Raw genomic sequence first — 14,392 nt, 5'->3', positions numbered from 1 at the left:
GTTAGTTCCATCAAAAAGTTCCCCTAATACTTTATACAGAAGTTCCCTTGTTTTCTAGGTTGGGTTCATAATTACAAGGCTAAGTTGAACAGTGATAGTCGAAAATTCAAAATTATGTCGACTCTTCAATGCTGGTTATAACTACAATACAAAGAGTGTTATTTCATGTAGCCAAACAGCTTTTGCAGAACTGTCTTAACACTTTCATCACTACAATGGCACTTCTTTGCCTCGTCTGCGTTAAAAGTTTTCCTGTAAAGCTAAAATAGTAGCAAAACGAAAATTCTGTTAAAACTAATTTATTTTACATTAAAAAATATAATTAATTGCAATCACTAACAATACTCAATAGAATCACTTATTTGTGCTAACAAACTTAAGAATTTTAAAGTAAGAAACTAATATCACAAAGTCTCTAAAAATTGAGCTGGTGGCATCATCTTGCTGAAATGTGGTAAAGACAAAATATTCTGAACAGGAATGCTCTAAAATGTAGATAAATAAGTCGATGAATATGCTGCAATAATATAGTATAACCTTTTATAGAGCACGAGTTATCTCGTCCTTTGCACGCAGCGGTTTTCCATGATGACGTATTATCTTGTCCTTAAAACACACTGGTTTCTCCTGGATGACAAGTAATCTCGTCTGTTACAATTAAAGAGTATTTTTCGAAGGTTGTCCTCTCGTTAAATAATGCTTTTATGCGAATAATATTCTATTTTCATATAAAACTACTATGAGTGTGTGTATCATGACTACTAGGTCAAGCTTAGCCTAACTATTTCAAACTCAAAGGATTTTTTTTCCTTCGCTTAAATATCAGTGTCTTCTAATATATTGACTCAATAGTATATATTTTTATTTATTTTGTTACAAGGAGTTTAAAAGTATTTTTGTAGGACGGTTGTTTAGGTACACGCTGTATAATTCTAAGTTCAAAAGATTTTAGTTTGTAACTATACTTCTTTATGAGGTCAATATTAATTTTTAATGAGATGTAATTTTTCAAAAGATTTGACTTAGTATGTCATCTTTCTACATTACAAAATCAAATTTTTGGGGTGTTATATGGCTATCCATTAATTTACTAAAAGTGATGTTAAGTGTGACAACACTATATTTTTCCAACAATACATTCTAAAATAATTTTATAGGTCCCTTATTTTTGAATTTCTTCTATTGCGCCACATAAACACAATAGATTTGTTTTTATTTACGTTCTTTTATAATGATACATGATCTCAATAGTGGCATTAAGAAAAATTTGAGATAACTTATATGTTAATTTTACTTTTAGTAACGATGTATTGAACCCCAAATATTAAGTTCAGTGCATAAGAGTTATCTCTATAATCATTTACATTTTAACGCAACTCGGAAGACAAAACACCAGACCATTAAAAAAAGAAAAATCTCTTGCAAATAAAAGCGCTGATCTAAAACACTTTTATCTACTCCTGGGATTTGGACTTCGAATATCTCCGTACAGACCTAGACATCCCCACACTTCTTGGACAAATATGTATGTCCTTACCCAAGCTGAATTCTAACTCAAATGTTTTCGGCAAATATATATATATAACCTATTTTCTCAGTCTTATATTCTCGTGCATATGTTGCGAATGATTTAATGCAGTTCAAACTTTTTTAGTTCGTAATCCAAGTTAAACTGACACAAACATCCCTATGCGTCTTGGACAGATGATTATAGATCGGTCCTACCTAAGCTGAATAGTGGTTAAAAATTAATACTGAATCGGATAAATCTATATAACCTATTCTTTCAGCCTTAGGGCCGTATTCTGCACTTTTTCCTGTATCTCAAGTTTCGATCCACATCCTGTCGAACGAACACCAACATCGCGGATCCATATTCCCAACAGTTTCTGAAATCATAGTTCTTCGAACTTCCCAACTAAAATTTCAATCTAGATCTCGAATGACCTTCTGATTGGTTTTCCCGCATCACGTGGACGTTTGCTTATGTTATTTTTCTCATATGGTGCGTGGTGGACGCTGGCCGACATTTTAACTAACTCCGTGCCGCCTTATACAAGTAATGGAAATTTTATAGAAAATTTTTAGTGAATATTTAGTAATGAAACATAATTAACAGGTAACAACTTTGCCATTATTAAAAAAATAAATTACATGTTCCTTATTAAACTATAATACACTAACAAATATTTCGGTCTATCAGTTATAGCTCATATTTATCAAGCCCATCACAAACAAACTATTTACATTATATTTCTCATTTCTTGTTGTTTTAACTTTCTATTGAAACGATAATTTCTTCTAGCTGCTTTAGTGCTTTGTTTTTTTACTGTTTCTACTTTATAATTTTGTGGATTTACCTTTTTGTTTTCTTAAATTTAATTTATCGTCTTAATTTTCTCCAATTACATTCCTGTCAGTAAAATAAAGATAAAACCAAATTCGTCAAATAAGGCTCAGAAACTAAACAAACGTTATTCATAAAGTTAATTCAGTAAACAATAGTTAAAGAACAAAAAAGAGGGTGTATGTGTGATACCATTCATAAAAACTACGATCTTTTTGCTCTCTGGGGCATTTATAAAAATTATCTCCATTAAAAAAATTTCATATTGCGTGATCAGTTTGACGTGATCAGTATGATGGTTAATACATTGCATGTCACCCATGCGATGAAATACATTTCGCAAAATGTCTAGGCATGCTAAGTATCAAATTAACGAGCTGATCTTGCTGAAAATTACTCCACTTAGCAAGCAATGCTCTCCGAAAATCCGGTTCGCGTGTAGTAATCGGGTTGCAACTCGTCGACCAAGCAAGTACACACATTCTCTATCAGATTCATGTCTGGTTAGAATACTGACCATCCCATACGGTAATATTCTCAAATCGAAGGCATTCATTTACGATGTTTGCTAGGCGAAGACTGGCGTTATCATCCATACACAAATTCTGTGCCCATGGTACCCATATACAAACATGCATGTTGTTCTAGAATGATGACCCGATAAATTTGAACCTGTCATAGTTTAGATCTGTTCTGGAAATCCGTATAATTCTACCCCAAACTAGCAATCCTGCATCACCGCAACGTTGTCGTTCAGTGATGTTGTTTTGAGGGTAACGGATACCTGGCGTTCTCCATATAAATGTCCGACGTGAATCGAGACTGCAAGCTAAACCTTGACTCGTCGATAAACCTCACACAAACCCACTGTGACGATACGTGTTTTCTACTCCAGGCTAATTGCTGGGGACAGTGAGTAGCCATGAGCGGAACATAGCATGTTTGTGAGCATATAATATTGACCAATGAGCATATAATATAGTGTGCACAGTTTACCTTGAAACTATGTAACCTGTAACTGACCAGACAAATCAGATGCTGTGCTTCTGTTCTGTCTGCTTCTTTTGGCAGTTACTGCCACATATCTGTCTTTGACTTTATTCGGGGTTGTAAATCGGGGGCGACCTATATTGTATTGCATTACAAACATTTCCATCATCTTGGAAGTATTTCCAAAACCTAGAGTTGATACTTAGGGCAATTCCAAGTTCCTCGGATACTTTCATCTGAGTAGGCCCACATTCCTGGAGGACGATAGTTGTATCACGTAAAAAATAATCCACGTGCGTTCTCAGTGTCATAACTATTCAGTTACAGCATTGAGTGGCTTACAGAATTCTTGGGAATAATTTTATTTCTTTGCCAACATTCCGTATATACCGCTCTCTTATACTCTCGTCATTGTGGAGTACTGTCGGCATCATCTGGTGGATTCCTGTAATTTGCAAATTATTCTTGTAGATGTGTATAATAATTCAACTGGGGAAATTTTTAATTACGAGCTCAATTTCCGCGTGATTCTGACTAAATGTCAATTTATGGACAGGAGTGTATTTTAGAGTATAATTTCTTTAGCGTTTTGTTTCATTACTATTTCTGTTTTATATTTTTGTAGTCTTTTTCTTTTATTGTTTTAAGTTATCACGCTATGTACAGTTTACTCGTTGACATTGATTTGCTTTTTCTTTTCTATTCTCTTCTATATATTTCTTCAAGTGTTTTTACAATAAATTTGTGCAGAGCTTTATAGACACCGAACTTTTCTCATTTTTCAAAATATAGCTAATTTTAACTTATAAGGGCTTTTTTTTAAAAAAGACGCAATAAAAGTTTTATAATCTTACTTTGTATTTACCAAATAAAGCAAAAAATTATCAAAAATTATACTGATTGAAAATATTTTAAATCGCTTAGTAATTATTTTGCTTGAAATGTCACCAAAATCTTCATTCTCAGAGAAAAAAAAATAAAATGTAGTGATTCAAAAAATATAAATCTATAAAAATTTATGAAAAATATTAATTAGCTATTTTAAATATTACAGTTTTGACTAGGACTGGGCGATATAAGAAATTTTATATCGTGATGCATCGTCAGTTTTGCATCACGATATAGCGATGTATCGCGATATAGTATTTTTGAAATTCATTTACTTGTAAGGCGCAGAAAGTCGGATTTCCATCAAAACTTCATACTCAGATTGATTTAAATCAATTTATGAATTCGATGTACATGTTTTGCTTAAGAAAGATATTAATGTTATATTTTCTAAAAATGATCGCCCAATTAACGAAGGATTTCTTAGTTTGAAAATAAATAATAAAAAAATTAAATAAAATTGAAATTTATCAATATATTTACCAAACAATATAGGTGGAAAATTCAAAAAATAAGTTCGTTAAAAATTACTTGTAACAAAGTACTTGTAACATAACATTATGTAAAAATTACTTGTAACATTTTAAAACAAAGTGCTAAATAAATTAAACAAAAAAACCACTTTTAAAACAACACTATTTTTTATAATTATTATTTCGCATAAATAATAAAGTTAAATTGAATAAATACCGAATTCTGAACGAAAAAACAAAGTAAGGTTTAATTTCTTAAAAATAAAAACAAAAGAATTATGATATTCGATAATATATTTAACTGACAATATTGAAAGAAAATTAAAAAACACGATTATACTCTTTAATAAAACGANAAAAAAAAAAAAAAAAAAAAAAAAGGAAGTCGCAATTGCAAACATTACTAAGATTTATAAATTTAAAATCAGTAATAAAAATCCATTAAATTATTAGATGTTTTATCCAAAAAGCTTTTAATAAATTAAAATAAAGTAAAAAATAGCCTAACAAATTTAATTACTTTTTAATTTAATTCTTTATGGGCACCTTAAGTTAGATTTCCGATTGTAATAAATTCAATAATGTAAAAAATTACTTAAACATATAATATCAAAATTAATTATCATATTTAAAAATTAAAAAGAAAGTTTTGTTTTAAAGAAAAAATTTTACCTAATTAATTAAGAAACACTTCTTTATATACTCTTTTCAATAATAGATTACGTTCAGAACAAGGTAACGACGGCGATCACAAAGTCAGTCCCACTGAAAATAATCTTCAAGAAACGATATCAAGTTGCGACAAAGAAGAAAAAAACGAACATGCGAGATCACGATATATGCTCTCAAAACTAATTCTGATTCTACCGCTCATCAATCAAGGCCGTTTCAACATAATGAAACGAACATCGTCTTCCACAGCGCGAGTTGGCATCGGAACGTAAGAGAAGATCCTTGCGTATCTTGTATCGGTACATCGTTATATCGTTTTGCGTTCGTCTTCTTTACTAGACGGCTTAAATCAGATTTCTGATGCATCGCCTGGAACGTTGTCGCTGTATCGACCTGCCGATATAGGCGTTAAATCGATATGTCTCGATATATCGATTTATAGCCCAGTCCTAGTTTTGACCCTCAAATTTTGCTTAATATTAGTGCTTGTATAATATAGAAAATAGCGTAAATTATTATTATGCTACATTTTAATATAGAAAAGAAATAGAAAACAAATTTTCTTTTAGCTGTATCAAAAAATTGGATTCTTCCAATAGATTATGATCAGTGTATTGATTTTAATTAAGTTCAATACGTGATACATAATTACATTTTCTTATTTTAGTGCATATAAATTACAATGCATATAAATTAAAAGCTTGATCAAAAGATTAAGAAATAGTGGATATAGTCGCAAAAAGAATTCTTAGCCGAATAAAAGAATTCGACATTTTATTCCATTTTTTTTACTTAATGTAGACATTAAGTGAAAAAAATGGAATAAAAATTAAAAAAATACGTTTTATTTTTATTGAATTTATTATATATATTTGAATTTATTATTATATCTTTATTTCCTTGAATTTATTACTGTTTAAATAACAATGTTATTTATAATCATATTTAATACTTGGAAATCTTATTCATAAATTCAATTATTTCTACAAAAAGTTGCTTCTCTTTCGTTTATTTACAACTTTTCAAGAATAATAAAACAATTGCTCACATCGATTCTTATGTTTAAAACCGAGATTAAATGTGTTGAATCACGGATATCGGTAGTTCGAAATTTCCAAAATCACTCGACTACTGCTTATATTATGATCGCGGAGTTAAGAAGATTAAAAAATCTAGATACGACCCAAGTTCAACCAATTCAAACTTTCTATCGCGATTCTAAAAATAAAAAAAAAAATTTGAATAAGGCCATTGTCGCATGCAAGTATTGTGAATGATTTAACTCTCACTGCGTAATTTTTATATCAAAATAGGTTTAAAAAAATTGCGTATTTTTCATAACATATTTTAAAGTTAAAATATACACGAAATTTATAAAAGTTTTCTTTTTCCAAATAAATTAGATCATAAAAAATGTTGCTGGAAAATTGAAATAGAAGAATAATCATTTAAAAGAAAAAAAATTTAAAAAAAAAATTATTTTAAGCGGAAATTTAATTTAAAAAGACCTATTCAAAAGTAGCAACTACTTAGGTTTCAAGCTTATAATTATTAAGAAAACAACTAATGGACTTTCCCTTAGACTAACATTAAAAGCGTCTTTGTCGATTTTTATGAAGCTACAAGCCCTAAATTGACAGGGGGAAAAAATGCATCCTCCTGGTAATCGAGGGTAATGCAAAATTTTGGTAGGTTCTACGTTGCCCGTGGAAATCGTGGGATAAGCAGTGAGAGGGTAGATGCAGTTTTATTTTAACCTAAGTTTAAATGCCTAAGACAATTTTGTCTGTCTCTATAATAATAATATATTTTCTTTCAGTTATAACACCAACCGAAGAGCCTAGTGAGGAAACTAAAATGGAGTGGAAAGTAAAACGTAGACCTGATGGTACACGCTATATCACTCGAAGACCTGTGAGAAATAAAATACTAAAAGAACGCGCTTTGCAAATCATGGAAGAACGTTGTGGTTTGACGACAGATGATGATGCTCTTAGTGAGTTAAAAACTGGAAAATATTGGACTCGAGAAGAGAGAAAAAGACATTTAGAGAAAGCACGAGATAGGAAACAGAGAAAAGAGATATTGATGAAATCTATTAAACTCTCGGAAGATAAGAATGAAGAAGATGATGATTCTAGTCAAGGAAAAAAAGATGGACTATCAAAGAAAAAAATCTATTATAGTAGTGGGAGAAGAAAATTAAGATTCCCGTCTACACCATCGTCTACTGTTTTAGATGATTGCCCATCTGCTTGTCATGGCACTTTTGGAATACTTTCTGTGACTACTGTTTAGTCATTTTAGTCAACATTCATAGTGCTAGAATTGTTTGGTTGTACTTATTTTTCTAAAACAACAACGAGTTCTTTTCTGGGTATGCTTCACTTAGCAATTTGCCACATTATATGAGAATAGTGAAAATAATTTCGTTAGCTTTTTAATTTTTCCTTCCATTGAAAATATCAACTCTTCTTAATGAAATTAATTTTAGGTTGGAAACAAATCGCAATCAATATGGAGGGTTATCCGAGCCAGGGGAGGATTAAAACCTAAAAATACGAAACAAAGTGTTCCGTACCTCTCTTAATATGCATGTTTAGAATCATTGTGAAATATCAAAGCAAAAAACTTCTACCATAGTCTATTATTTTAGATAATCTCCTATCGGCATGCCCTGACACTTTCTGAATACTTTCTCTGACATATACTTTCATACTTTTTTTAATATTCCATACTTTTTAATATATTTTTCTATACTTTTCCTTGTCACTTTCGATACTTACTCTCTCTTATTTTAGTTAACAATCTTTGTGCTAAAAATTTTCGGTTGCACTTGTATAAAACATTTTTTCCCAGATTTGCTTCACTTGGCAATCTGCCAAGAGATGCGAGAATTAAAATAAAAAAAAATTTTTCAATAATTGCTGCAGGATATTGCAATTAATTTTGAAAAACGCAAATGCGAACTTTTAAATATTTCTTTTTCTTATGCTTCCTCCGTCGTTGTAAATACTAGTACCTAGTTCAAACTTCAGGTCTTCATGACAAGTGGTATTTTTTGCAACTTTTTAATAGTCGGACTTTAACCCTTTGTTGCAAACGGCCTCCAATTTATTTATTTTTCTGACTCTCTACTAACTTGAAAAAATTCAGTTTGGTATTTTTTAATTATAAAAAAACAGTCTAAAAGTTATTAAAAAAATCTATTAGATCATCGGAATGATATTAGTACTAAAATTCCATACTAAGTAGTTTGAAAAATTTCATTCGCATTCAAAAATTTATAAATCTGTAAATTAAAGAAATTTCAATGATAAAAAACTGTTTCTCTCTGATTTAAATAACGGCTAATTTGAAAAATTATTGTTTGGAAATGAGTCATGTTTGGAGGATTTTACCATTAACGCTGAAAAAAACACAGGTGCTTCATGCTATATTTCATAACCATAAATTATTAAAATGCTTAATATAATATATTTTAACCTACACTACAAAATAATGATAAAAATATGTTTAATAAAGTTTGTGCGCCAGAGAGTACCCTGTATATCAATTTATATCAAATATAAAAAAGAATTAATATTTTAGCCTAATAAAAGAAACTCAATCCAATCTCTCTAGAATCATTATATAAAAACATATATTAACACGTTGAGCGCTGCGTCAGCCACCGGTGGCTGACACTGAAATTACATTTAGAGTGCGTCTGCCACCGCTTGCTGACACTGACCTTTCACATAGGCCGCGAAAATCAGCTGGCTAACAGCGTATAACATGATATAGAACTATAAAATTTACACTCCTTTATGGAATTGCAGAAAATGTATTCGAAATTTACTTAATTATTATGATTCTTGGTTTAATAAATTCAATTTAGTACAATTTTATCCACCACTATTTTTAAACAATTCGTAAGCTTATATAATTCACCACTTTTGTCAGATATGTCATGATAAACCATCTAAAAAAATAGCAAAATCCGTCTAATATTTGCAAATTTAGTTTGTAGTTATTTACCGTGGCCAGAAGGGCAAGTCTTGTAAAATTAGCGTGGCGCTCAGCGTGTTAAAGGCAGTCTTTACAGTACACCTCGTAATTATCAACAAGTCTGGAATGCATTCATTTTTCATGATTAACTGTCTATCGACTCCTGCCGCAATTAAACCATTGTTCAACGTTGCTCCTTTTCTAAGACCAGCCAAATATTGATTTGTCAAAATTCAATAGATTTTTACTCAATTAAATATTAATTTTTGATTTCTAATAATAATATTTTTTGCTTTATTATTTTACAGAGATTCTAAAAAAATATATCAAGAGTTAACGTTATGGAACACTCAGTATATCTGTCTGATTTCAAGTTGTTAAGGAAATGCAAATTATCCTTTTCATAAATAGAATACACATCTTAATGTTACTCGATTTCTACATTTTCCACAGTTTCTTACTCTTTGTTACCATGGTTTTAGCTAATCTTGCTTTTATCCCACGGCAATACAATTTTATAAATTGAGAATGAAGTTGGAATAAACTGGCCTGGATAAAAAGCAAGATTTGCCGAACTGTGAGAGGAAAAATGTGGAGAGTTGAGACGTCCATTCTATTTAGCCTGTTCTCATATTTATTGGTAGAATGCCAAGTATTGGTATGCCATTCAACGAATAAACGTTCTGAAATCATATCACCGCAAGACGTTACACTACTAGTCAATCTGTTCAAGAGTAAAATTTGATTTAAAAAATATCCCGTCCTTTTGGATTATATCACGCAGTCCACTGCAAAATTCATACTAACGTCCAATGCTTCAGCCACCATATGTCATGTTCTCTTACAGGTGACATTAATTATTACTAAAATGTGGAGTTGGGTGCAAGTGCAAAACCAATGAAAGCATTTGCATCATCTTGCTGACAGAAAATAAAATTCGAGTCCAGTACCTTCCAGCTGCATTACAGATAAATCAAACTATAAGTATTAATATTGTAAAGTTTTAAGAAAATATTAACTTGTAAACGTTGAATGCAAATAGCTCCAAACTATATATAACTATTTCCCTGTTAAATTTTGTTAAACGCATTTCCCCATTTTTTGTTTAAAAAAGAGTGCTTCCAATCGCTTTTAACTAATATTTATTAATGCAAGATCTAAACCTAGTTATTTTTATATGCGCATTTTAAATGAGGGATATTAATACAATTTAAATGTTCGGCATTCAAACCGAATAAGCAATCTTTCATTTTTTTAAAAATTACATTCAAAAACTATTAAATTTTTAAGGGGACAAAATGTCAAAATTTTCAACGTTTATTTTGACGTTAAATTGATTTCTAGACGTTTTTTAGGTCATTAAATAAAGCCGATTTTTATGCAAATTTCTCACACCAACCTTGTATTCTTAATATGTTTGGGAAAGAAATGGTAAAATTTTTAAGAATATTTTAAAATACATTAAAAAAATTAGATCACTTTGTTTTTTCAGAACTTTTTATACTCACGTACTTGATTAAAAAAAAATTATAATTCTAGTCTATTTGTCACAAAATTGATCCGAAGAGGGAATCTTCCTAATGGTCATCTGATCTTTTAGGATGGTCAGGAAATAAAGAAGAATCTCTACACCGTTCATTAATCGAGTACTATATTCTGTTGCAAGTTAAGAAAAAAACATTATCCCTATGGAGAGAGCCTGTTTGCATTTAAGTGCACGCCAAATTGATGCCAAGCTCCCACCGCGAACAAATATCAACTCTTGAAACGACGTTGCACAGTCTTCTTTTTGCTTGCTTTGTTAATCATGATAAATGAGGAAAATAAAACTTATTGAATAATCAATTAACAAGTAATAAGAATTAAATAAAAATCGTAACAAATATACACGCCTTTCTGTTAGCATTTAAAGATTGTTTCTTGCTGACGATTTTCTTCTACAGCGAAACAAAAGTAAGTATTTTAAATCTCATTTAATTTGTTAAGGGCATGTCAGCATAAGACGCGCTATTTTTAGTGGTCCAATCAAATCCAATGTTTTTGCAACATCATGCAGTTGTTTCGTTTTCAAGAACGAATGCTTTCCTTATTTATCGAAATGTGCAGTCAATTCCCATATGACTATGAAACTATAAACTTTTTTTCAATAATTCTATGATATATATCTTAAAAGATAGCACGAATTAAATTCAATTTTTAAAAGCTTCTATATTGTTTTGAAAGCATATTTGTATAATTTGATAACAAAATAAAATGGAACTATATGCGGTTGCGAATGATTACTTAAATCCTATACAGCAATCGTCATTTCTAAACTTACAACGGAATGTAGTAAAAGTTATTTCATTTTGGCTTATTTTTCAGTCCATCAAAAATAATGTATAAATTAAATATCTGAATACCTATACTTTTTAGCTTAGAAGTTTTTTCTATCAAATTAGTTTAAATAGAAAATTATTATTGTTCATATCTAGAAGTTGGAAAATTGTTTGCAAATTAAATAAGTGAGAAAATTACATACAGGATGTCTTGTAATTACAACCCTTAATATACATTTTTAGAGTTCTTGACAAAATTGAAACTATGTACATTGAAAGTCCAAAATTAATGTTTAAGCGAGGAAGCATTTTTGAAGAAAGCATGATATTTAGAATCAAAACCGGTAGGGTGGTTGAAATGTGGAGTTATCCAGCTTTTCTAAGCCTCATTCGACAATTAAGCAGGTTTTGATGTTTTCAATCACGCTTCCCTCGTTAATACTTCGTCAAATTTTAATAATGTTTCGAATTTTTTCAAGATTAAATATTAAATTTAGACCTCCAATATGTAGATATTCTGCTGTTATTTTTTTCCTTTTTTTACAAAAATTCTAAAAATGCGGGCTATAGGCTGTGATTACCGAACACCCTGTAAACTTAGCAGTAGTGGCAACAACTGTGTAGTCAAAAACAATTTGATATTTACAAAGAAAAAATTTGACATGTTTTATATTATTAATACATAAACAGGAAAAAATAATTTTCAAAAGGAAAATTAGAAAGGACCATTAAAATAAAAGTTTTTTTTTTTTCCATTAAGGGAATTAGAAATTAATTGCCCGATTTCTCATAAGAATTTTGACTGTTTTCCTCTAAAAATAAATTTGATGTATTTTTAGAATTTTATGATAAATATTTGTGCAATTTCTTTAAATAGTATTAAAACACCAAAAAAGTCGTGCTCCCAGATACCAACCCAAAAGATTTTATTAATTTTCTCAAATTATAACTAAAAGTTTAATTAGTCCTATAATTATTTTTTTTTAATTTTCCCAATAATCTCTTATTCTGTATAAAAATTCATTTCTCAGGGGTTATTTAAAATTTAAGTTCTTTCTTCAAGTTAACAAAAAATTTCATGTTTCAAAAGATTATTTTGAATTCAAAATTTTCGTTACTGTCACAAATGTGTTTATGAAAAATGACTGAAAACGAAAATACTAATAAATACAACTTGCAAAAACGTTTTCTGTTGAGAAATATTTTTTTTAATTATAAACATTGATTGCAGTCACGAATGTGTTTGTTGTTCATGAAAATTATTTAAAACTAAAATATGTATGAAAGTTTGAATCATTTAATTGTTATCATATTTCCAATGTAGCTTTTATTCTACTAAAATATCATTGTTTTCAGCTGTATATGTATAATTTATTAAATATATTCATTTGTTACTATATACATATTTTATTTAAGCTATACAGTATAACCTAAGTGATAATTTTTAAAATATAATTTTGGATACTTTGTTAAAAATGTCAAAAAGTATACAAGTTAGTATACTCAAATTAATACGTAGAAAAGAAGGGAAAAAACAACTAATCCATTGAAATTAGACGAATCATGACTGAGTAAGTCAGGTCTGAAAACATCAAAACCTGTTAGTTTGTCGGAAGATAAGTTTTAAAAGTTAACCCTCAAAGTTTCACCAGGCAATCAAATTGTTTTTGATGTGTTCTGGCCCGTTAGATTTTTTAGTTTAAATATTGAAATGAGGTCCTTATTGTGCTTATTTTTTGAAGTCTTTAATTGCATGAACTTTAAAAATATTCATTAAGGGTAGTCGATGTGAAACACCCTATATACACTCATGGAAATACATTTAAAAATACGCTTTATTAGATTCCAAATAACGAAAACCTTACGGGATTAGTTTAAATCAAAATCAAAATTAAGGTTGTTATTTTTAATAAAAACTAGGAGTATTTCGGAATATTTATGCACAGTATAACTTTTAAGCAAAATTTTGAATTGGTACAAAACATTTTCCTAACAACATATAATTTCTATATATTCTCCAGTGCTATATTGACATTTTATTTTCGATAATTTTAATGTTTCGAAAAAAATTTCTGATGAAATCATAATAAATATTCTAGAAACTAGGAAATAACTTTATTTATAATCAGAAATAAAAACAGCGAAACTTAATTTTTGTTTATTTTACTGTCTAATAATAAAGATATAAATGATTGATGGTTAGAAATGGTTTTATTTTAGATTACTATGTTTGTATTTCCATGCTGTGCTTGAAATTGAATTACTTTATTTTAGATTTATTTCTTTTCAACTATGGTCATTATTTAGTATGAGTAAAATATGAAAATTGTATTAACAAAAGCCATTCTTGATTAACGGGTTAGAAATGCATCGACAACTGGGAAGTATTACTAACAAACTAATAATTATGAATTAATGAAATATTTTTGACAATAGAATTACTTGTTCATCAGTTGTTTAGAAACCTCTTTAACAATTTTTTCTTTTTACAAAAAAAAATTAAAAATATTGTCTGTAATCTGTAGAGTTATCTAAAATAAAAAGTAGACAAGTAATAGTAGCAGAAATACATTAATGATAGCAGTGTAACCGTTCAGCATTAAAAAGGAAGGTAAGAGGACTGATAACTGATAAACCAGTTCAAATGCGAGCATTTGAAGTGAATGTAAAAGTCAAACTAAAAATGATGCGTCTATGAATTGAACAGTGCGAAG

The 14,392-nt window shown here is 29.4% G+C and overlaps 1 protein-coding gene across 2 annotated transcripts in view; it reads left to right on the top strand.

Annotated features, from left to right (window-relative positions):
- The window catches only part of LOC107453376 (SLo interacting protein 1), a 93,405-nt gene extending 85,608 nt beyond the window's left edge, over positions 1-7,797 (top strand). For both annotated transcript variants that reach the window (XM_071188133.1, XM_043041329.2), the window contains exon 9: positions 7,190-7,797. In XM_071188133.1, coding sequence (XP_071044234.1) covers positions 7,190-7,668 — 479 coding nt within the window. In that variant the 3' untranslated portion in view covers positions 7,669-7,797. The remainder of the gene's footprint in view (positions 1-7,189) is intronic.
- The last annotated feature ends 6,595 nt before the right edge of the window (positions 7,798-14,392 follow it).

The sequence above is a fragment of the Parasteatoda tepidariorum genome, chromosome X2 (assembly GCF_043381705.1).
Source record: "Parasteatoda tepidariorum isolate YZ-2023 chromosome X2, CAS_Ptep_4.0, whole genome shotgun sequence".
NCBI lineage: Eukaryota > Metazoa > Arthropoda > Arachnida > Araneae > Theridiidae > Parasteatoda > Parasteatoda tepidariorum.
The sequence above is the reverse complement of the archived record's forward strand: the minus strand, read 5'-3'. Positions and strand labels throughout refer to the sequence as shown.